General features: G+C 46.1%; 2 protein-coding genes across 5 annotated transcripts in view; one reads left to right on the top strand and one right to left on the bottom strand.

Moving 5' to 3' along the window:
* ATF6 (activating transcription factor 6) overlaps positions 1-6,951 on the top strand; it is an 82,004-nt gene extending 75,053 nt beyond the window's left edge. For all 3 annotated transcript variants that reach the window (XM_053391203.1, XM_053391202.1, XM_053391204.1), the window contains one exon: positions 4,516-6,951. In XM_053391203.1, the coding sequence (XP_053247178.1) occupies positions 4,516-4,724 (209 nt within the window). In that variant the 3' untranslated portion in view covers positions 4,725-6,951. The remainder of the gene's footprint in view (positions 1-4,515) is intronic.
* A 3,826-nt stretch (positions 6,952-10,777) lies between these two features.
* OLFML2B (olfactomedin like 2B) overlaps positions 10,778-23,580 on the bottom strand; it is a 29,750-nt gene continuing 16,947 nt past the window's right edge. The window contains exons 4-8 of one of the 2 annotated variants that reach the window (XM_053391200.1): positions 20,596-20,772; positions 19,316-19,532; positions 16,820-17,440; positions 13,621-13,797; positions 10,778-12,011 (exon numbers count right to left, since the gene is read on the bottom strand). In XM_053391200.1, coding sequence (XP_053247175.1) covers positions 11,410-12,011; positions 13,621-13,797; positions 16,820-17,440; positions 19,316-19,532; positions 20,596-20,772 — 1,794 coding nt within the window. In that variant the 3' untranslated portion in view covers positions 10,778-11,409. The remainder of the gene's footprint in view (positions 12,012-13,620; positions 13,798-16,819; positions 17,441-19,315; positions 19,533-20,595; positions 20,773-23,580) is intronic. The other variant, XM_053391201.1, reaches the window with a different exon arrangement.

Raw genomic sequence — 23,580 nt, 5'->3', positions numbered from 1 at the left:
TTGTTAAAATTGCAACTTAATTGTAAAACGCTAAATGTTTACAGTACATAGTGGTACCTCGGGTTAAGAACTTAATTCGTTCTGAAGGTCTGTTCTTAACCTGAAACTGTTCTTAACCTGAAGCACCGCTTTAGCTAATGGGGCCTCCCACTGCTGCTGCGCTGCCGGAGCACAATTTTTGTTCTCATCCTGAAGCAAAGTTCTTAACCCAAGGTACTATTTCTGGGTTAGCGGAGTCTGTAATCTGAAGCGTCTGTAACCTGAAGTGTCTGTAACCCGAGGTACCAGTGTGCACAATTAGACATTCAATTGTTGTGCCCATAACCTAAGTTTAAGGAGCCATTTGGTGAATAGCTTGCATATCTAATACTGGTTTAATGAAAAGAATTACTAAAAAAACCAAAAATGAGCAGGCAGCATCCTATTTCTTCCATGGAGAAATATTGCCTTGCCATATGCTCCCTTCAGAGCCTGAAGGGGTTGTACTCCTGCTGGCTTCGTTCCTATTGATGACAAGGGCTCTTCTTACGGGCCTTTGGCGCCTGCTCTGCTTTTTGTTACTGCCTCAGATGTATACGTGGGCTCTGATGGTTTGTGCAGGTGACTTTGGCTATGGAATGGGGGCGCAGTCTGTAATTGTGAACTGTCCAACAGAGCCCAACTTTATCCAGGGAAGCAGCATACCGGGTTTAATGTATATCCCATATCTTGTGATTCATGTTTCCATTAGACGGCCTTCTGTTCTTTAGGCTTAGAAAACATATTGTACAGACACGGGCAAAAAGTAAGTCAGTAGTTGGCTGCCACTTAGAATAAAAGCTGGCTTTGTTTTTTCCTCTGGCAAAATGTCCATAAGGACACTGGCAGGCATATTGGATATCACTACTTTAGAGTAGGCAGGAAGCATTGAACCCCTTTGCGTTCAACAGCCAGCTTCAGTATTGAGAACTTTTCTCTGCTAACACTAAGCATGAAACTGGTCCAGTTCCAGTGTAGGAGAGCTAAAGGGGAAGGAGGTTGCACTGCACTGATAGCCTCTAGCCCTGACATTTAATCCTAATGGGAGCACATTGGGTTGTTCACTATGCTGTATAAGTGTCATGGATAACATCATATGCATATCTCCTTAGAGAACTTGGATATATTAAATGCTTTTAAATAAATAAAATACTTCTTTTAACGGAGAGACCAGAAACAGAATTAATGAAATTACAGACTTGTTCCTATATTGATTTTATGATTCTCTGCTGAATGTATGACGTGTCTATTCTTGTGTGTTCACATATTCATTCTGCCACTACCCTGCTGTCCTTCAGAGAACTCAGAGTGGCTTGCTTATGGTTCTCAAGTGGTCTCCTACCCAGGCAGCTTATGGCCCTAGACCTCTTTAGCCTCAGCAGAAGTCTTGTGTCATCTGTCTTCAGACTATTCAGGAGCGATGGATGAATTATTAGCTTGAGCATTCATGGTTGTGACCCATGCAAGTTGTTTTAGCACTATTAAATTAGGGTTATGATTACTGGGGGGAAAGAAATTGGGTTTGGGGAAATAGTTCTGCTCCCACTCTCAAACAGTGCCCCATCCACGTAGCAGGTCAGGGGAAGACTGTAGAGAGCCATTGCCTGTTCATGTACAGCACTGGTTTAAAACAGACCAGTGGTTTGACTCAGTAAATGATGTTGCTGTGTTGATTCTCCACCATAGAGAAACTGGCTTTGGGAGACTGAAAGAAAAGAAATTTGATAGTTTCCTCTCTCCCAGTCAAATGAGGAAACTCCAGTCGACCTACAAGTAGTTCAGTTATTAAGTACTTGCTGTCATACCTCTGTGCCTCAGAGTGCAACATGAATGATTCATTAATGGGCAGTCATAAAGAGTGAGAATTAGCATCCAGCATGTCCCATCTGGGACTGCATACACTTCCCCCCCCCAAAAAAAAATGTTGAAGTTAGATGTGTTCCCCATTTTGTTTTGTCAAGAAAGAAAATGAAAAAGGTAGTCCTTGTGTTTGAACAGCCCTGATGAAGAGCATCGCTCAGCACACAAGAGCCCCCAGGCAACTGTTCCACAACAGGCATTTAGCCGGACTTTGCGGGGCAGAGAGCAGGAAGCAGCATCCAAAGAGCCCGTTCAATGGCCACACAGGGACTGGCTGTGCAGAAACCCCTGGAGCAAGCTGCTCTCGGCTCTGCGCCCTTGACGAGTGATGAGGAGCTGGGGTGGGGCAAGCTTCAGGGCAATTTTGCATGAATGCAGAAAGAAAAGAAGCTGAAAGCTATTGTGGATGGTGGGGAGGTCAGAAAGAGACTGCTTATGTTATTATAAAAGCTTGGGAGATGGCTCATAATATGGTCAAAACATTTTTGCAATGAGCAAGAGAACCCAGGCAGCGCTACAAAAGCAGATTCCTTGTCTGCCTCTTAATTCCGTATCGGTCTCAGTGTAAAATTTCTAAAAAGCATCCCATATTGAGGGAGCAAGCTTGAGTACAAGTTTCAGAATGAATAAATTTAGAATGGCTGCATTCACACAGAATACTAAGCCCCAACTGTGTGGTTTGTTTCACAGTCCTGTTTCTCTTCTCACTTAGTGGAGTGAAGAAACAACCCTATTATCATCTAAATTGTTATCATCTGAAGCAGCACTCTGGTTTGTTTTCTCTCCATCTTGAATTACCATTACTGTATGTGTAAATACATCCAGAGTAAGTAAGTTAATCCCCACCCCAATCCCACAAGCTTCAAAGGTGTGTGGACACTAATTTTTATTTGGTCACTGATTATTGGTTTATGTCAGAGTTTCTTGATATTTTCTGGGGAACTAGGAAAATCTAAAATTTAAAAATACTAATCTCTGACATACTTTGGCAAATAAAAAATGCATGCACACAACACGTGTGTGTGTGTGTGTGTGTGTGTGTGTGTGTGAGAGAGAGAGAGAGAGAGAGAGAGAGAGAGAGAGAGAGAGAGAGAGAGAGATCTATACATATATTGCTTTTGCCTTTTGAAACACCAAGGATTGAGCCCTTGTTTGAGGAAGTGGCATATCTCTTTCACATCTGGTGAAATTTGCCTTTTTTATGCTTGGCTTGGATATTGGCACAACCAAATACCATCCATTGTGGCAGGAACAGCTCTGAGATGCAGGTACATTAAATGAAAAAGCGAATGGAAAGGCAGAGACCATGTGAAGGGTGATTTTGCAAAGTTCTACCTCAGGGCCAGTTCTCACCACACCACATTATATGGTTCCCAAAGATAAGTGGCAAAGCAAAATCCCAAAATCTTCTTGAAGATGGTTTGTTGCCCCTTCTGCACAAACTCTCAACCATTGTGGCCATGCCCTAAAGGAAAGGCTGGGGTGCAATATACAGTCCTCTGCACGGCACTTGGCTGGCTGTCCTCATTTCATGGGGCTTGTGCAAAAGAACAGCTGGCATGTTCCCAAAAAAGAAGAAAAGCAAATAAAACTTCTCACACTTCATCTAAGCACAGCAGAGGGATCAGGTTAAAAATCATACAATACTTTTATACAGCTTTGCTTGGAAACCAGTGAGATTCTTCACTCTTCCTTCTTGATAAATAGAAACCTACTGATCACTTTCCAAATGCTATCCAACCAGGACTGATTTTCATTGGTGGATGTTTAGTTCTATTTTTGAGTACATCTAGGACAGGAGTGGGGATCCCGTGGCCCTCCAGATACTGCTGGACTCCAACTCCCATCAGACTCAGCCATGTGTCTAATTGCTGAGGGTCCTGGGTTTTGTAATTCGGCAACTTCAGGAAGGCTGATAAACAGCCCTGGTCTAGGAGGATCCTGGGTTTCGTAGTATCTTTAATCAACATGCTGTGGAACACACTTTCAGGACTGCCTCTCTTTGTATGTGTCCACATGCCAATTGAAATCAGGCCAGCTGATACTGCCCAGGATGCCAGGAACATGGACTTTATTGTGGTCTGTCCTAAATTTTGAAACCTGGGTGTCTTTGGAAATTGACATATTTACTGGAGTGTAACAGGTGTAAAATATTTTCCCCACTGGTCATTTGGATAATTTACTCTGTATCACTCCCTTTTGAAGTTTGTTTTATTTTTAGTTGTTCTTGTGTGTTCTAAGTGTGGTGGGGTTATTCCTGTTTTTTTATAGACTGTTACCTGCTTTGAGTTTGTGGGAAAGCACTCCACAACAATTTGTTTGGTTGTTGTTGTTGTTGTTGTTGTTGTTGTTGTTGTTGTTGTTGTTGTTGTTGTTGTTGTAATACACATTTATAGACCACTACATGGCATAAAGCCATCCAAGTAATGTACCCAGTAACAAATGGAATAGAATGCTGCTTTCTTTTTAGTTCATACAAAGTGTTGTTCATTTCATATGAATTAGTTTGTAAGAAATGTAGGAGCAACTTTTCTGTACAGCAGCTGCATGTATATTGTTATGTTAGATTATGTTATAACATACATACAGTTACGGAAATGTTTTCCCCATTATGACTCTTTCCTTTCACTTTTGTAGAGAAAATAATCAATGGCCAAGACTACGAAGTTATGATGCAGATAGACTGTGAAGTGATGGACACCAGGATCTTGCACATCAAAAGCTCCTCCATCCCTCATTACCTTCGAGACCATCAGAGGAACCATACAACATCCTTCTACAGCTCTCCTCCAACTGTCCCAGAGGCAGCTCCTGCTGTGAGAGCAATCACAGAATCATCACAGTAGGCTCTGAAAGTCAGGCTTAATACCCTGGAATGACCAATTGGCCTGGTTGCTTCTTAATGGGTTTGCCATGGCAGCTTTATGGGCAGTGTCCTGCCTCAGTCAAGAGTCTATCACAGTCAACATGAGGCAATCAAATAAGCCTCTAAGACTACTAACCCAATCCGTCCCCACTGCTTTGTACCATTGCTACTGTTCCAGTAACATGCAGGATGCTTTTAAAACATTACTTGGTTGTATAAAAATAGGTGAAGTGGGCTTTTGGTTGTTTTGATTTGATCGATGGCAAAAGTAGAGGGGGAGAGAAAACAAGGAGCTCCCAGCTGTGGTGATTGCAGATGAAGGTCTCCCAAGACAGCTTGCTTCTAGTGCTTCAGATGTTTAATTCAACCTCAAGATAACTGTTGTATCATAAACATAGATCTTTTGGTGATGCTACCGGTTATCCATCCCTCAAGTTAATAATGTATAGTTGATGGGCAAGCAATTATTTCCCTAGCTAGTGGGGTTACAAAGTTGTAGTGCTGCCTGGAATGTGGTTGGACATGTCTTTATGAGCATCTGTTGGCTGGCGCTTGTGACCTCACTGTGCAGACCCAAGTTTTGACTCGTAGTATCAGCCTGCACAGAGGGAACTGAAACTGACTTTGGAAGAGCCCCTTGTCAGTTACACACAGACTCACAGAGAAACACACACACTCAGTGGCCAATCTTCAGTTTGCTAAACTTTGCTTAGCAACTGTAGCTAAATGCACTTTTGGCCTTAATGGATATGAGGCTTCTTCTCCAGAATTTGCTTTAAGGCTGTGGTGTTTCAACTCTCCTGTGAGTGTCTCCTTCGCATGTTCTCTCATATATCTGATTTGAGATTTTTATTTTTAGCCTAAGAAAGCACTTTCCCTTCTTCTTAATCCATTACCTGGGGACATGGGACATGGCAGAGCTGTCCTGCAAACACAAATACGTAATATGAACAATATTTGAACAGATCGCCTTGATAAGGCCATAGAACAGTGTGTAATGACCTTGGGCTTTGCAGAAGGAAGCCAAAGCAAAGCTGTGTTGGGGAACAGTTGTAGCTGTGCAAATCCCTACTCTGTCAGGAAAAAGGGGATAGCTTCTAGGCAGCTGGGAATGGGTGTGCCTTTTAAAGAAGATGCAAAGGCCACCAAAGCCAGAGCCAGTTAACGATGTCCACAGTCAGTGAGAGCAGGTTCCCTGCCTTCCCCCACCCACTCCTTTGGAGCACGTGGGCATATTGAGTACCCATATTGGGCATATAGAGCGCCCATATTGGGATGTGCTTTGAAATTGTCAGAAATAGGAAAGGAGAATGTGCTGCTCTTGTAGAAAATGGATGGATCATGCAAAGGGAAAAGAAGCTAGAGCCAGGAGGCTAAGGTTTATATTTATTTATTTTAAATATATATATTTGCTGTCTTTCCATATAGATATGCTCAGGGTAACTTATATGATAAGGGTAAGTCAGGGATGATGTGTTACGCATCTGTTAAATGCATGTTGAAGCAAATAGGGCTTACAGCAAGAATGGCTGCCTTCTCCCAAGAGAAAACTAAGCTCATGCCAGAAGCACTCTCAGCAGAGAAGACCATGCTGCTATGGCATGACCAGGGCAGGTGTTACAGAACCAGCAACCTCTTGCTTCCTGTGTTGCCTGTTTCTAAAATAGAAAAAGGGAGTCAGTTCAGACATTGTACATACCACTACATTTGTGCAAATAACACTTGCACAAGTAATGTCAGGTACACATACCTGGGAAGTAGCAGTAGAAGCTCCTATGAATGGGATGAGACAAGGGTAGAGAAATCCTGGCTTATAGATGCAGTTGCTGTAACTTCTGTACACCCTTTTATGACTGGCAGCAGGAGGGGTTAAATTGTCCCGCAGCGTTTGAGCTGATTTGAAAGTGGCATTGTCAAGTTAGGTGCAGTCGTGAAGCTTATCTGAACTTACCCTGCTCACTGGAGTACACCACTCCTGTGCTCAATTATTTTGTGCAAATAAGCTGGTAGTTATAGTTAAAGCTCAGAGTGTGTAACTAAAGTGAATTGATTTTTAACTGAAATAACTTACTGGTTAACTTTCTGCCGAGGTATCAAAAGTGACATACATAAAACATAAGGAAAAGCCCAAACAATATAACAAAATGGCAATGAAAATTGAAAAGCACCAACCCTAAACATTCTTAAAATAAGAAACCAAAAACCCAGGAGCTAGCTGGTGCATCAGCTAAGAGGTTTTTACTGGTGCCTCGAAATCAGCAGGACAGATGCTCCAAAGGAGAGGGGCCACCTCTGACAAGTCCCAGTTTAGCTTCTCTCCATCTTCTTCTCCTGCCTTTGTTGTCTCCCATGTTTCATTTATAAGCCCTTCAGGCCAAGGACCCAACATTCATGCTTATCTGGTAAGGTGCTCTGCGCATTGACAGCACTATATAAACAACAACAACAATATATGCGCCAGCTCTTATTTGTCCATTATGCTGAGAAAACGCCTTGCTTTGCCAGAATTTTACCATGCAACAGGTGAATTTGCCTCTTAAAAATGTGCTTATGTGACTGAAACTCCACCATACATTGTCTTTACCCCTCCACTGCACCTCAGGGTGTATGTGCTAAAGAGCCTTTGAGCGTGGAGGGATTCTGCTGCATTTTTCTGGCAGAGGAAACTTTGCAGGCTCCTAGTGGAAGCCGAGTAATGGTTCAGAAACATTATTTTATTGAGGAAGGCGTTGTTCACTTGGATGCTGAGCCCCCATCGTGGCACAAAGAAATCTCAGCATCCTGAAGGCAGTTCCCTGTAGAAAGCCGTATTTTGCACAATTTAATATTAATGGAAATATACACAGAAACATTTTTGGAAAGTGCAAGATGGCTTTAAAAAGAGGGGCACAATCCAGTAGGAAGGCTACAGTGTTGGATCTGTTGCATAGTTGGAGAGTGAACCATTTTGGGGTGCTTTCCTCTGCTTTTCAGACTCATATGGTCCAATAACACAGTTTGAAGCAAGCAGTTTTGGTATAGCCAAACGTTTTCTGTAATAAAGGGTATGGTTTGAGGGTGCATTTAGAATCCTCCTGAGTTTTTGGCCCTGCCAAGCAATTACCAGCCAAATCAGGCAGGTCCCGTCCCCCCCGACACACACCCCAAGCTTGGTTTTGTCAAGCTTTGATTTTTCATTCACCCAACATGCTGGCCTAAGTTGGGTAGATGTGTCCTAGCTATACATAATACAGGGTTCCTTTGGGGCTGCCCAGTGCACCAGGCTCACATCCTTCTCCTAGTGCTAGTCTTGGCCCATTGCGGCTGGGGGAGTAATGCAAGGAGCTACAGTATGACCTAGAGCAGTGCCCTGTTTGGTTTGCTAGGGCACTCCTCCTTTGTTAGGGATGCTATGCTTTATTTTAAAAGCCTTCCCCTTCTTGAGGGCCTTTATTAATCTCTTGTCTAGCCCATGTGAAAGTCACGGCTTTCAGCTGTCCTCCTGCCAGCCTCTGCACTGCCTGTCTGCAACTGGCCAGCTGCCCTTGGCTTCGGACACAACTCTTGCAGAACACTTTATTAAAACTGAAAACCTCCCTTTCAGAAGAAGCTAAGCAGAGACCATTTTCTGAGCTGATCTCATTTTGATTGCCCCCCCCAAGCTTAGACCAGTTTTTTCTACAAGCCCAGGTGTGCTTGTTAACACCCCACAAACAAGTTAAAAGGCGGCATTGTGCACATTGTCTTTTTGTACTAAGTTATTTCCTTCTTCACGATTGTGTTTATTTGTTTTCAATGTCTGACCCAGAAAGTAACTTCTTCTGTTTGTATGAACTGTTTTGGGGGAGGGATATAGTTTTGATCTGTGTGTGTTTTGTACCTGAGGTGATGCATCTGCTTTGGCTTGAAGGCATCCTACAGCCAGGATGTCAAAATCAGGGACTACTTCTGTATCTGTTCTTTAGAAGATAAAAAAAATAAATTAAAAACCTTTTAAGTGTAGTTCAGTGATGTTTGGTTTATTTGTGTGCATTCAGTTCAAATTCCATCTTGCAGCACTGGCCCCAATATCTCAGTGTATGTGGGTGTTATATTATATAGATATATTTCCCACCCAACTAACGCCTATGCACTATTAATAACAAACTTGGGTAGTTGAGTTGCTGACCTGAAAATCTATGTCTCCACTGTGCAAGGATGTGCGGATCCAGAATTGGCCTCCACAGTCACCTACAGACACACTGTTAAGATCGTATTCATGGAAGACAATCTTACTCGACTACACGTGATAGCAAAAGAAATGAATAAGATAAAAAAAAAGGTGTATTGAAAGATTTAATAATGGTAATAGAAAATGAAAGTAAAAAATTAAAAAGCTGGTGATAATTAAGAGATGGCAGTGAAAGTAGAGTAGAAATAGGAGGGGAGAAAAAGTTAAAAAAGAAGGGGACCCCCCCTAGAAAAAAGGAAGAAAAGGGGGGAATTGACTAAAAATACAAAGCAAACCAAAAAGGGGGGGGTTGATTGATTGATTGATTTAAAAGGATGAGTATGGTTATTGCCACATCTGGAGGTCAGAGCCATTTGAGGGCAAAGGTCGCATCATCAAGGGGAATCCCTTATCGCCTCAGGCCTCCCCTGTGGGCGATGCCATATTCGGTCTCCTCTGCACTCACCCACTAACAACAATAGGGACCAAACCTCGGTTGGGCTGGGGTGGGTCTGATCCGTGGCAGCAGGTTCCCTGAGCTTAACTGTCGGGATTGATGTAGCAGCTAGTCCTGGGTGGAAGCAGTGCCAGGAGTTGCCATGCTCCCTCTCCCACACCTTTGGCGCCAAAGCACGACTGGGAAGCTGGTCTTGCTGCACCCAGAGATGGGCTGAGGGCACCCCATAAGCCTCTTTCTCACTACCTACCTCTCAGCAGCTGAAGGGGTGGTGCCAGGCAGAAGCACGCAGGAGCTGCAGCACGCTGGCACAGGACAGCCTTGCGGTTCCAGCCCTGCGTGCACACCAGATTTGCTCTAGAACTCCAGGCGGCCTGAGGCGGCCTCCGCTGCCTCTGAGGCTTCTTGGTCTCCAGAGGGGCCTGGTCCTCCTCCTCCTCCTCTGCCCCACAGAGGTGCTCCCTCCTTTCCCCCACAGTCAGTCAGGTGGCTTGTACGGGGACAAGGCGGGAAGCGGGTGCTGGCGGGTGCAAGGGAGCGAAGCACGGCCTACAGGCTCCAGGGGTGTTGCTTTGGACCTGGCTGCCGTTCCTGAGGCGTGCTCCCTTAACCTGCATGCTGCTGAATGTCAAGTGCTGGACATGCTGGAGCCAAAGCCAGGCCAGGAGAGTAGAGCGTGCCAGACATGGAGGGAACAGAAGCAGCACAGCTGACCCAACCCCCTCCCCATCCCAGGTGCTCATCTTGGCTCCTCGCTGAAGCTCACCTGCCAGCAGGGAAGGCCCTGGCAGCCCTGGGTCCCACCAGCTCCTGGTGAAAGGAAACACTGGCCAGCCTGCAATGCCAACGCAAGTGTTGAGGGTAAGCTGATATATATAGCAAAGAAGATCTCACAATTTACAGACATGTCAGCCTAATTGGTAGAATGCCAGAATTATTAGAAACAGCAGAAAATGGTTTGCTGAAAAATCAACATGGCTTCTGAAAAGATAAGTCTTGCTTCAGCAATTTATTTTATTTATTAGTTCTTAAAATGTCAACACACACATACATACATACAAAGAAGGGATCCAGTAGGCAGTATACATCTGGAGTTTCAAAAAGCTTTTGACAAAGTCCCGCTCTATAAGCTACCATGGGATAAGGGGATAGTTGTCTAACGGATCTAGCAGCTGAATAAAGCCTGTTTGGAAGGAGTTCTACCCAGTACAAGGAGCAAACAACGAAGGAATGGCCTGCACTCGTCTCCTTCCAAGTTTTCTCCAGCACAGGAGTCAAATTGTTTTCTTGCAAGTCTGCTCTTGTACAGGTTCTGCTATGTTCAATGGGGCTCATTTCCTAGCAAGCATGTTTAGGAATTCAGCCTGAATTGTCCCATAGACTCCTCTGGGTAAAGCAGGGGAAGAACCTGTGGCCCTCCATATCTTGTTGAACTCCCAACTCCCATCAGCTCCACCACAGATGGCAAGTGGCCAGGGATGAGGGGAGTTAGAATCTAGCAACATCTTTCGCAGCCCAGGGTTCAAAAGACAGCAACTGGGGCAGGAGCGACAAGAGTTACAGGGTCTATGGCCCAGCGTATACAATGCGACTAGACAAATACAATGACAGAAGGAAATGTGAGCAGGACTCTGGTTTTACTGAGTTTTTAACATTGATATTTTATTATAAAAAATGGGGGCGGGGGCCCTGTTCTTATCCAAAGTGTGAGTCTTCTGTTAGAAAAGCATCCCTTTGCCTTATTATTCATTATTTGAGAGTCTGCACTTAGCGGGTGCTGATGAACAATATTTTCCATTGTTTCATAGGAGGCAGCACATTCAGTATAAAAACAAAAGCAGGATTATGTCCAAAATAAAAGGGTTGGCTTAGGATGTGGACTGATCTACAATCCACTCTTTTTTTAAAAAAAGAAAAAAGTTTTTTTTCAAAAAACCTTATTTACTCTGATTTGTACAATAAAAAAATATTTATTAAAAAAAGGTGCTAGTGGCCTTTAAACATGATCTCACTGTGTCCTCAGTAAGCAAAGATGACTTTGTACGTGACCTGGTGGCCATTGTCCCAAGCATAGAGGAGCCGGTCCTTGGGGTTGTAGTCTATCTGAGTGGTGTAAGAGTACTCATTCTCAAAGAGCAGGCGGGGGATGATCTGGGTGTTGGTGTGCGTGTCAAATGCATAAGAGATGTTAGCATTCTTCTTGTTGTAGCTGTCAATGGCGTAGAGGACACCGCAGATGACAAAAGAGTTGCCATAGAAGTTTTTGCGCAGGCCTGTCCGCCAGGTGGTCTCCTTGCGAGTGCTCAGATCATTGGCGTTAAGTTTGCTGAGGACAATCACCTCCTGGCTAAAGCCTTCGTAATTAATGGCTGGGTAAATGATCCACAGGCCATTCTCATCCACTGCAAAATCCACATCAGAGTGGCCACGCCACCGCCAAGGTGTCTCCTCGTCATAGGCCACATCTTCCAACATGGCCCAGGCAGCCACATAACGCTGCTTCAAGTCGTACTTGATGAGGTTGCGAGTAAAGGCCCGGTTATAGTAGAGAGAGCCATTAAAGACCGCATGGCCTGTCCCCATCCAACTGTATGGCAGCTTGTATGAGTTACTCCATCGACCTAAGGGGCAGAGATCACAGAAACAGAACTGTAGGGTTGGAAGGGAAAGGGTCATCTAGTTTAACCCCCTGAAATGCAGGAATCTCAACTAAAGCATCCCTGACAGGTGGCCATCCAACCTCTGCTTAAAAACCTCCAAGGAAGGAGAGGCCACCACCTCCCAAGGGAGATCATCCCACTGCCAAACAGCTCTTGCCACCCTTCATTTTAATTTCATTGGTTCACCTGTTTCCTATGGAGGCTCAAAAAGGAGTCCAGGAAACTGCTTTATACCCAATCAGGCTATTGGTCCATGTAGTGCGGTACCGGCTGGTCAGTGTAAGACAGTGGTGGGGAACCTCAGGCCTCCAGTGGGAGTTCAACTGCTTCTCAATGTGGCTCTTGGGACTCCCCTAGGCAACACCTCCTCAACCACATCCCCTCAAGTCAGGCAAAGCTGGCGACCTGCCACTGGCACCTCCCTCTACTCTAACTAGGCCTGAAACTAATTTATTTCCCAAGATCCTCCTCTGTGAATATTAACGTTGAATATTCAGTAGTTTTTCTCTGAATATTCTAATATTTGACATATTGAGGTACCTCAGTCACTGCCGTAGCGTGAATGGGCCGTGGCCCCAGGCACAATTTTTTGAAGGGGGTGCAACCAGGCACCCCACAACAGGCTCCTTCATTGGAGCCTGGCTCCAGCGCACGAACGAGCTGCAGGGACAGGCAGCTTCCTCGCACCCAATCCCACCAGCTGCAACTCCATACCCAGGTCAAGCCTGACCGAGGGGTGGAGAGGGGGGAGTGGGCAGCAATGTGTGCAAGCCCAGCCACAGCACCGTCCCTTGGTCAGGCTTGACCCGGGGCGAAGAGAGGCGCCTGGCTGCACCAGCTCTGTCCCAGGGGATGGAGGGGCTGCGATGCGTGTGCTCTGGGTGTGCCTTGCAAGGCCAGCTGCAGGAGGCTCCCTCCATGCACTGCACCCCTTGGGGGTGCACCCCACACACACACCCCGGCCTGAGATTACGCGGCTGATCTAAGTTATTTGATTTCATTATTTGACAAGTGGTGGTATTTTAGCCGGTATTAGGAATATCTTACAGATGTTATGTAATGGCATTTAATATTTGACAGTGGACAACTTATGAGATTTCATATTTGACCCTGCAAAAATAAAATAAAATTCAGGTTATGCCAATACATCTAAAGTGTTCAAAATCTGAGGTAAAGGTCCATGTTCAAAATTTCAAGTTTGGAAGATTTCAAGTATTTGTTTCAGCTGTAGTGTCCAGTGGTATTTTGTATCACACCAAACAGATGATGGAGCGTTTTTTCTGAGCATAAGTGGGAACAACCTGTGCTGGATAGAATATTTTGGGTCCCCTTAATTTTCTGATCTGCAGTTCACTAGCTTCGAAGACTCCATGCTTCTATGCCCATTCTAGCCTGAAACTGCTGAATCAACGCTACGCATCTCCATCCCACCAGACTCCTTAATGGCCCTACTCTGGGGCAATTCAACAGTGTGCCTTGGCTCTGCTCTGAATCCATCCAGGATCCACCACTAACACTCAGCCTCCCTCTTTCTCTCTCAGGCACTCTTATCACACAGCACGAGGCAGACCTTGCTTGAAGCTGTCCAGGTTCCGAAACTCGACCAGGGTGTTGCCATAGTAGTAGTTGGTGACATAGATTCGCTCGTCCTTGGCAAGGGGGTCCTTCATCCAAGCCCCTTCATTCCGCCCATACGTGTTCTGGGTCATGGGCCCAGAGACAGTAGACAAGGTGTCCTTGCACTGGCCTGTTAATAAAACAGACAATCACAACAATACCTTGCATTGTGTATGAAGCACATTTGAAGCGTTCATAGTGTTTCAAATACGCCGATTATCTCAGCAACCTTTGCCTCAACCTCACAAGTGGACAGGTGAGGGTGCACATAGCTGTTGAGCTGGTGGGAAGTGGAGCTGGATTTGCAGTGGAGAAGGAGAGGCAAGGGCTTCTCTCCCCGCTTGACACTCCCCGCCCCGCCCCCCGCAATCGCCTTTCCCTTTAACATGGCACACACAAGTATGGGAACTGGCCAGTGAATTAAACTGATTAATAGCTGAAAGACAGAGCCAGCAGCAACAAAGCAAGCTATTCATCTACTTATTACATACCTTAAAGGTAAAGGTACCCCTGCCCGTACGGGCCAGTCTTGACAGACTCTAGGGTTGTGCGCTCATCTCACTCTATAGGCCGGGAGCCAGCGCTGTCCGCAGACACTTCCGGGTCACGTGGCCAGCGTGACAAGCTGCATCTGGCGAGCCGGCACCAGCGCAGCACACGGAAACGCCATTTACCTTCCCGCTAGAAAGCGGTACCTATTTATTTACTTGCACTTAATTGTGCTTTCGAACTGCTAGGTAGGCAGGAGCTGGGACCGAACAAAGGGAGCTCACCCCGCCACAGGGATTCGAACCACCGACCTTTCGATTGGCAAGTCCTAGGCGCTGAGGCTTTTACCCACAGCGCCACCCGCGTCCCTATTACATACCTTATTATCCAGTTATTAATATCTTATTGATCAGTTATTGGGGGCACTGTGTTATAGTGGTTCTGGCCCACTGGGACAAAATCTAGAGAGTAGCACCGGGAAGGAGCTTTTCTGCTCCCTGGTGGGTATGTTATGGGGTACTGCAGGGCAGCAGGTTATCTGCTATTTTATACAGGCAACTCCCATTTTGTGCGCATTCAAGGCATGTGTGGCCGCTGACACATGCGCCTTTTCTGGCCCCGGAACAGGGGTGGGCTTATGTGCGCCCCACTGATGTGTGTGATGATGTGGAGCGCAAACCCCATGCAAATGGGGAGCTGTCTGTATTTCTTTGAAGCTGCAGGGAGCAGGCAGTAGGAGTTTGGGGGCCAGGTGCCCTCAGTACGCTGACACTCAGCTCTATTTCTCTATAACATCTGAATTCAGGCTGAGCCTGAATCCTGGCAAGGTGGAGGCACTGTGGGTGAGTAGTTCCTATGGCAGAGAAATTGGTCAATTGCCTACTGTGAACGGGGTTACACAAGCAGGTTCACAATCTGGGGTTGCTTCTGGATCCAGGCTTGTCACTGGTGGCCTAGGCAGCCTCTGTGGCTAGGAGTGCCTTTTACCAACTGCAACTGATATGGCAGCTCTGATCGTTCCTGGGCTGGGAGGGCCTGGTCACAGCAGCCCATGCCCTAGTTACTTCAAGACAGGATTACTCAAGCAGTATATAAATGTTGTGGAATACATGGATGAATAAATAAATAATATTAATAAACATGGCAGGGTTGGCATAGAGGATGTGCCATATACAAAAATCTTTCTGGACAGGCTCATAGCTTGCCAGTAACCAATGCAGCCCACAAAACTCAAGAACTTAACATTGTCTGTAAAGCAGATAACAGACCCTGGTCCAGGGCCTTGAAAACAGCAATGCAAGACACCAGATAATTCTCCTCAGAGTGAGTCAAATTCTAGGAGTCCCCTGCAGATCAATGGCAAAGGAATCAACAGGAAATACTTGCATGCATTCTATCATTTTGCAATTTCTGTTCCTTATTCTGCTTCTGATCAATTCACAGAATTTAGTTTTCGTCATATAATGTAGTGTTTGGTGCGCTCTCTCTCACTCACATATGCACGTGTGCACATACACAGAGAGATAGAGAGAGAAGGGGGGGGGTCCATCAATCTGCCGAAAAGCAATGCCACTTTAGCTTCAGATTTAAGTGATTTGCTTGCTTTCCTAACATAATTTGCTATATTTCACTTCAGTTGCACAAGCTCCTTTTGGAAAACAAAAAGGAACCTGGCCTGCCATTGCCCTACATCAGCTTGTTTTACCAACAATCTCCTGCCACCCATCACTGTGTCTTTACAAGCGTAGCCTTTCTGCTGTCATAGGCATGCGAGAGCTGCTTCTCTGGCACCTGATTCCATGTGGCTGAGCAGCGGGTGTGAATGTTGTGCTTTTCTGCTTTTCTGTGCCTGAAGTCCATAGTTCTAATAAGCATCAGACACGGGCAGTTTAGACGACTGTTGCAAAACTCTTAAGAAACTTCAGAAGCTGCCTTACATCAGGTCAGACTATTTGTCCATCTAGACTAGCCTTCTCTACCTTGGCTGGCAGAAGTGCGTGATCTTTCCCAGCATCCACAACCTCATCCGATGGGAGATGCTAGGGAGATGCTCGGCCACTGAGCTACAGTGCTATATTGCCTCGCCTAATGCTATTTCTTTTATTTCCACTTACGAGTCCAATTGTTTTACTCAATGTTACTCCAGGCTAGGTAGACAATCCTGGTGTTTCCATACACATCTTTCTGGTGCATCAGTATCTGTGGAAAGAGATACTTCTTTCCTTGAAAACATCTCCCCGAACCTAATCGCCACCTAAAGGCCACCATCAGAGGCTTCATCAGATCAATCCCACCCCAGTTCTCTTCAACTGTCACCTTCAGTATTCCATAGCTTAACTGTTGTCAACGTTTGGTAGGTCCTGAAAACTCACAGGTCCTTTTTAGACCATTTTTGTTCTTCTAAATTTACAAAAGAAAATGCTTCTGCGTTCTTAGGGAATCCCCTAAATATGTGGAGCTTGCTTACCTAATGTTGAGGTGGCTCCATTTCTCTTCCAAACTTGACCAGCCAAGTTTTGTTTTGGAGGGAACAATGTTACAGGCCCCGTTTACTCTCAGTCTGTCAAATGCATGATGGGTGAGAAACAGAGCTCCACCAACACCCTGGTCTCAAGTCTGGATTAAAGCAATATCAATGTGAAGGAAGGAGGACACAAGCTTACCAATGCTGTTTCGGATATCTTCCTCGTCAAGGCCCTGTGTGGGTGTGACAGTGAGGCTGGGCCTGGCAGGGGCTGCAGGGGGCACCGCTTTGGTTGTGGCAGCTGAAGTCGGCTGGGCTGTTGCCTGTGTGTGGAAATTTGTTGTGGCTGCTTTGGCCATGGGGGGCTTTGTGTCAAAAGCATTCTGGGTTGCCACAATCGTGGAAGCCTGTGTGGCAGTTTGAGCTGCTGTTTTTGTTGGCCATGTGGCGCCTTCATCCACCAAGTCAGTCACTGAGGAGACTCCAGTGGCTGCTGTGGGCTCCAGAGTCATTGCAAAATGGCTGCTGGCTGTAGGGAGATCCGATGAGGTAGACACTGGTGTTGGCTCAACAGAGGGAGGCACGATGGCAGAGGACAGGGGTAGCTTGGTTGTTGCAGCACTGGTTGCAGATGCTTCTTTTCCAGCAGATGTGATGCTTGCAGCATGCTGCTTTATGAGCCTGATGCTTTGGTGAATAAGTGGCTTTTCCACAGACAGCTGCTTCCTCATGGGAATATTGGGCAGGTAGCTGTGTTGCAATAGCTGGTCTTCAATCAGCATATCAATTGGGCTCTCACCACTGAAATGCTCATCGTCTGCTGGAGACACAGAACAAGAAGTGGGGCTCATCCTTCCCTCCTGAACACGGTGTGGATGGAAATGGTTTAAAATGACTGCACCTTTCTAGCCTGTTTGACTGCTCCCTGCAATACTACACACTACAGCCACTGGCTTAATGCCACATCTAAGCCAGGGATTTTGGTTTGCTTTGTGACCAAAAAACCCACCACCCACAGACAGGATAGTTTCTTCCTGACTTACAGACTGTGGTTAGTAGAGAGAGAAACATACCACAATCATTGATGTGGACATGCCAGTAAGTCAGGGGTCCTGGTTTGTTTGGGAATGGTTGTAGCTCAATAGCAGAGCAACTGCTTCGCATGCAGAAGGCCCCAGGTTGACTCTCTGGCACCTCCAGGTACGGCTGGAAAAGATTTCATCTCTGAAGCCCTGGAGAGCCTCTGCCAGTCAGTGTAGAGTGGACAACACTAAACTAAATGAACTACTGGGCTGACTCAGTATGAAACAGGTCCACATGTTCCTTTGTGCACAAGGAGGAGGAGACAAACAGCTCAGAAAGGCACAATCATGATTAACTTCTAACTACGGTTTACCATGCTGGGGGAACTGGGAGTACCAGGAACACACGGTGAACTCTGGCCTAACTGGGTGTCCTTAGATGAACAACAGGAGGCAATTCCCTTGTTTCTCTCAGCAGGCCCACATTCTCTTACAATTGCCTCATCTTTAAAACATCTTAAATGTTAACCTCAAAAGAAAGCAATGTGCGACTCAGTTCTTAGGAGCTTAAAAGCTGAGAATCAGGTTCCATGTTAATATTAAATGTCCAAAATGACTCTGCTGATCCTGACCCCAGTCCAATGGACTGCACACTGTAAAAGAAAATGGAATCCTCCTGGTCAGCAGTTGGATGCGGGAAGGAAAGGAAGAGCAACCAAACCAGAATGCTGATGCCCTGTTCCTCCTCCCGAACAGCTGATTGGCAGGATTCCCCCTTTGTTTCCTGGGCCCATGAAGCGCTAGCTGGTGAAGCTGGACATACATAGGACTTTCTTACATGCACAACCTCCCATCCAGCTACTGATAGGCATGTAGAAGCCTACATCCCTGTTGCTGTTTTTGAAATATTATCAAAATAATTACAATATAAATTGGCTTTGGGAGGAATTTCAGAGGCCATCTAGTTCATCCGTCTCTCCTGCTTGGAGACAGGAACATCTACTTGTGGCAGAGGACAGGTGCCCTACAGAAAGTGACTTGCAGAGCAAAAAGAGCCCCAGGTGCCTTCGACTGCAAGCGGATCCACACCCTGAAAGGGAGAACCAACAAGCGCCCCCTGCTCAATGAGTAATGAGCCACAGGAGATAAAACGCCTCGCTGATTCCTAAACCCTATATCCTGTTTCTGATCAAATTTCACTCCATCATAAAAATAAAAGCTGTCCTGAAAACACGTACACACCACATATAACGTTCTCTGTGCCACAGCAAGAGAAAGAAAATCCCATGTGCCAGGTGGGGAGGGAGTCATTGTGAAATCCTCCTTCCTGGCCTTAAAAGGTCACAGCTGAGGCCTTTCTACATACCTTCAGTTTGGAGTAACTGCTTCTGTTTCCAAGATTCAAGTTTTCCAACCATTTTGAATTTCCCATGGTTTCAGGCTCACATCCCCATTCCTCTGCTCCTATTTCCCCATTGGTCCTTTTAAAAAAACCATCCTATCAAGAGATTGAAATTTCACCTGCTATCCCCCCCCCCATATATTATTCAAAGCATTGTAAACAGAATTAAAGTGACGGCAAGTGTCGCAAGCTGCCTGCCAGCATTTCTCTGAGATCCAGAATTCTGAAAGTGCCATTCTGCAACCTTCCCAGTCCTGAAAGGACAACTCACGGTCATCGAGGTCTTTTTCTGTCTCAGGATCTTTGGCCTTATAGTAAGTGACTCCTCGGATGATGGTGGGCTGGGCTGGAGTCCGGCTCCTCACATGGAGTTTTCTTGGCAAAGTTGACTTTGCCTTTGGAGCTGGGGGCGCATAGCGCAAAGACTCTGCAGAACTGATTTGCTGAGAAGCCATTTCATCATGCAGGAAAACCTCTTCGTATTTTTCCTTTTGAGAAACAAAACAACATATTAAAGTGTGGCCAGAGGACAAAGAGGGAGTGTTTGTCAGTAATCATCCATCTGACCAAGCGGCTGGAGTTCTGTCTTGGATGGCCTGCATCCTCTGTTAAAGGAACAGGTTTGCAGTCCAGAGATGCTGTTAGTTTGGGACATAATTCTGGATGCTCAAATAGCATCAGTGTCACAAAGCACTTTCCACCAGCTTAGACTGATGTGCTAACCATGATCACCTCCTGGACAAAGGTAGCCTGGACAGTGGTCATTCATGCCCTAGTAACACCCAGGAACAAGAACTGCAATGTGCTGTATATGGGACTGCTTTTGAATACTTCTCAGAAACTCTACTTGATACTTGAACTCTACTGCAATGAAGATCACAGCTGGCATGAGTTATGGGGAAGAACATCTCCTCAGTTACGCTAAGTTTCCCACCTCAGTCAATCAATCCTGTCAACAGACTTCAAAATGAAACATATCTATCCATTTATGTAAAAGATACAAGTTTATCAAACATCTCCATCAGATAGGAAAATATGGCTACATTCATTTGGATAAGGTTTTTAAAATACTGAAATGTGAAAGAGATAGCGCCTGCATGTAGTAATATAAATGTTCCTGTGTATTTTTGGACACAGTTGAAAGAGCCACTGTTTAACCAATTACCTTCACCATTTGAGATCAGGGATGTTGTTGGAGCACAACTCCCATCGTCCCTGACCACTGGCCATGCTGGTTGGAGATTATGAGTGTTGTCAATCCAACAACATCTGGAGGGTCACAGCTGCCCCACCCTAACCTATCAAAACCACCAAACAAGAAACACAGAGTAAATGAACTGCTATCCTTTCGTGGGAGCAGGCAGTCTTTTAGTCAATATTTTAAAGACTACTTGAGTCACGAAAAGTGATTGTTGTCCCTGCTTTAAACTTAAATCTGGTAGCAGGCAGAATCTAACAGAATCCTGGTTTCACTGATTTTGGGGAGGGGTGGGGAATGGAAATGCAAAGTTCCTGGCCCTCAAGGAGGAGCTTGCAGAAATCTGAAATCACCTCAGTGAGAGTGTAGGCGGCGGCAGCATCCCTCTGCAGTGAACTCTGGATGTCAGCAAGGTTTTTAGAGATGCTGTCAGAAGAATTTGTCTTGCCTTTAAGATCCATCTCCTGCCAAATTTTGTCTGCATTTGGTCTCTTCTCTTTGTGTTCCTTGGTGAGATTGCTAGACAATTCCTAGAATGAGCACAGGGAAAGAAAGAACGTCATTAGCACAGAGAGCAGAGTTTGTGCGATTAAAAAGTGTTAGAGGACCAATGGCTGCTGCCAGGAGCTTCTCCCTGCCCCCCCCCCATTCCAGCTCTGCCTTCCTTGGCCAATTGCCAGGAAGGGCCTTAACCCCATCCACCACCCTTTGAAATACAATTAAATGCATTGAATATGTGTGAAAGCTTCTCAGAATCTTTGGGATGGAGCAGGACAGAAACCAACAGAAATAGTTAGTACCTTGTGCTTGAGCAATGACTGCTGTAGATCAATAGCAAAATATACTTTGTAGGCTCCAGGCTCTGCCCCACAGAGGACTCCCATGACAAGCAGCTGCAGAGCAGGTGGGGGAGGCAGGAACTCACAGCTATTACAGGAATAAGGGAGTCTTTCTAGGTCAGTAAGAGGTAACCAAACTCCCAGAGAGACAGCTGAGATGATGGGCCTCCCCACTCTTCTGCCCCCAGCCCCCAGCCAGGCCCACATCGACAGCGGCTACCCCTTGTTTCCAAGAGGGCTCGTGGAAAAGATTTCGAGGATTCTTTGCTTCACTGGTGTGTTTACAATTAATCTGAACTGTCCCCATGATGCAGTTGGTGCAAGTTGGTGCCACCACACACAACCTAGCATTTCCCAGATGAAAACAGTAGCTCTCCTGCATATTGTTAGCACCCAAGTAATCAAACCAAGGATAATGGAGGCCTGAGCCACAAAAGGTTGTTGAGCTTTCCTAGGGCAATTGCCTGATAGCTGCTCTGCTGCTGCCAAGCCTGGGCCGCCCGCGCCACAGCCAGAGCCTGAACCAGAGCTGCCCGTGCGGGGAACAGGGGCACTCCTAACAAACTGCAGTCCCCAAGATCCTTTAAAGTGTTAAAGTGGAATAATGGCACCTTTTTGCAGACAGAGGGCATATATTTATGCAACTGGTTGCAGATAAATAGGATTGCCACCATTTCTCCCGGCTCAAGCTCCTTTGCCTCTAAAGCAGGGCCAGCATAACCATAGGTGCTAGGGGGAGGGGCACCCAGGTGCCCGGCTCTCAGGGGCGCCAGGCCGAGAGTCCGGGGACTGAAGAGCCAGGCCAGCCGACAGCTACTGCCGAGCAGAGCAGAGCCTGTCAGAGCTTTTCTGCTGCAAGAGCTGAGGCAGCCGGCCAGCATGCCTGGGATTGGCAGGCTGTCAAGAGGCCCACCCAGCACATGCACGCTGCTCCCACAAGGGGCGTAGCTTCCCTCCCAAGCCTCTGCAGGGATTGCTCTCCTCCCTCCACCCACAGCAGCAGTTGCAGGCCCCCCAAAAGCTCAACAACTCTGAGCTGCCCCTCAACAACTTTGGCCTCCCACCCCCCCAAAAAAAAATTGGGGGTGCTGGGCAGTTTTGTGCACCCCGGCGCTGCATATCCTAAAGATGGCCCTGCTCTAAAGCATTCCATAGACAAGTTAGACAGGCAAAATTTATATTGGCATGAAGTGATGGGCTTGCATTATTTCTGCATGTCAAGCAAGAGGGCTAGAGGAAAGGGATGGAAATGCTGGGTGCCTACAAAATCTCATTTCACAACAGACTGTTCCCAAAATTGCTGTGGGACTCAGTATTGTGGATCAAGCTGCCCACAGTAGAATATTGATCTGCAACTTAGCAGCTTCTTGGGGCTGTCCTAATGTTGTCATAGAATCATAGAATCATAGAATCATAGAATCATAGAGTTGGAAGAGACCACAAGGGCCATCGAGTCCAACCCCCTGCCAAGCAGGAAACACCATCAGAGCACTCCTGACATATGGTTGTCAAGCCTCTGCTTAAAGACCTCCAAAGAAGGAGAGTCCACCACACTCCTTGGCAGCAAATTCCACTGTCGAACAGCTCTTACTGTCAGGAAGTTCTTCCTAATGTTTAGGTGGAATCTTCTTTCTTGTAGTTTGGATCCATTGCTCCGTGTCCGCTTCTCTGGAGCAGCAGAAAACAACCTTTCTCCCTCCTCTATGTGACATCCTTTTATATATTTGAACATGGCTATCATATCACCCCTTAACCTCCTCTTCTCCAGGCTAAACATGCCCAGCTCCCTTAGCCGTTCCTCATAAGGCATCGTTTCCAGGCCTTTGACCATTTTGGTTGCCCTCCTCTGGACACGTTCCAGTTTGTCAATGTCCTTCTTGAACTGTGGTGCCCAGAACTGGACACAGTACTCCAGGTGAGGTCTGACCAGAGCAGAATACAGTGGCACTATTACTTCCCTTGATCTAGATGCTATACTCCTATTGATGCAGCCCAGAATTGCATTGGCTTTTTTAGCTGCCGCGTCACACTGTTGGCTCATGTCAAGTTTGTGGTCAACCAAGACTCCTAGATCCTTTTCACATGTAGTGCTCTCAAGCCAGGTGTCACCCATCTTGTATTTGTGCCTCTCATTTTTTTTGCCCAAGTGCAATACTTTACATTTCTCCCTGTTAAAATTCATCTTGTTTGTTTTGGCCCAGTTCTCTAATCTGTCAAGGTCGTTTTGAAGTGTGTTCCTGTCCTCTGGGGTGTTAGCCACCCCTCCCAGTTTGGTGTCATCTGCAAATTTGATCAGGATGCCCTTGAGTCCATCATCCAAGTCGTTGATAAAGATGTTGAATAAGACCGGGCCCAAGACAGAACCCTGTGGCACCCCACTAGTCACTCTTCTCCAGGATGAAGAGGAACCATTGATGAGCACCCTTTGGGTTCGGTCAGTCAGCCAGTTACAAATCCACTGAGTGGTAGCATAGTCAAGACCGCATTTTACCAGCTTCT

This window comes from Podarcis raffonei, chromosome 6, assembly GCF_027172205.1.
Source record: "Podarcis raffonei isolate rPodRaf1 chromosome 6, rPodRaf1.pri, whole genome shotgun sequence".
Taxonomy (NCBI): Eukaryota; Metazoa; Chordata; class Lepidosauria; order Squamata; family Lacertidae; genus Podarcis; species Podarcis raffonei.
This window is presented reverse-complemented; position numbering and strand designations above follow the sequence as displayed.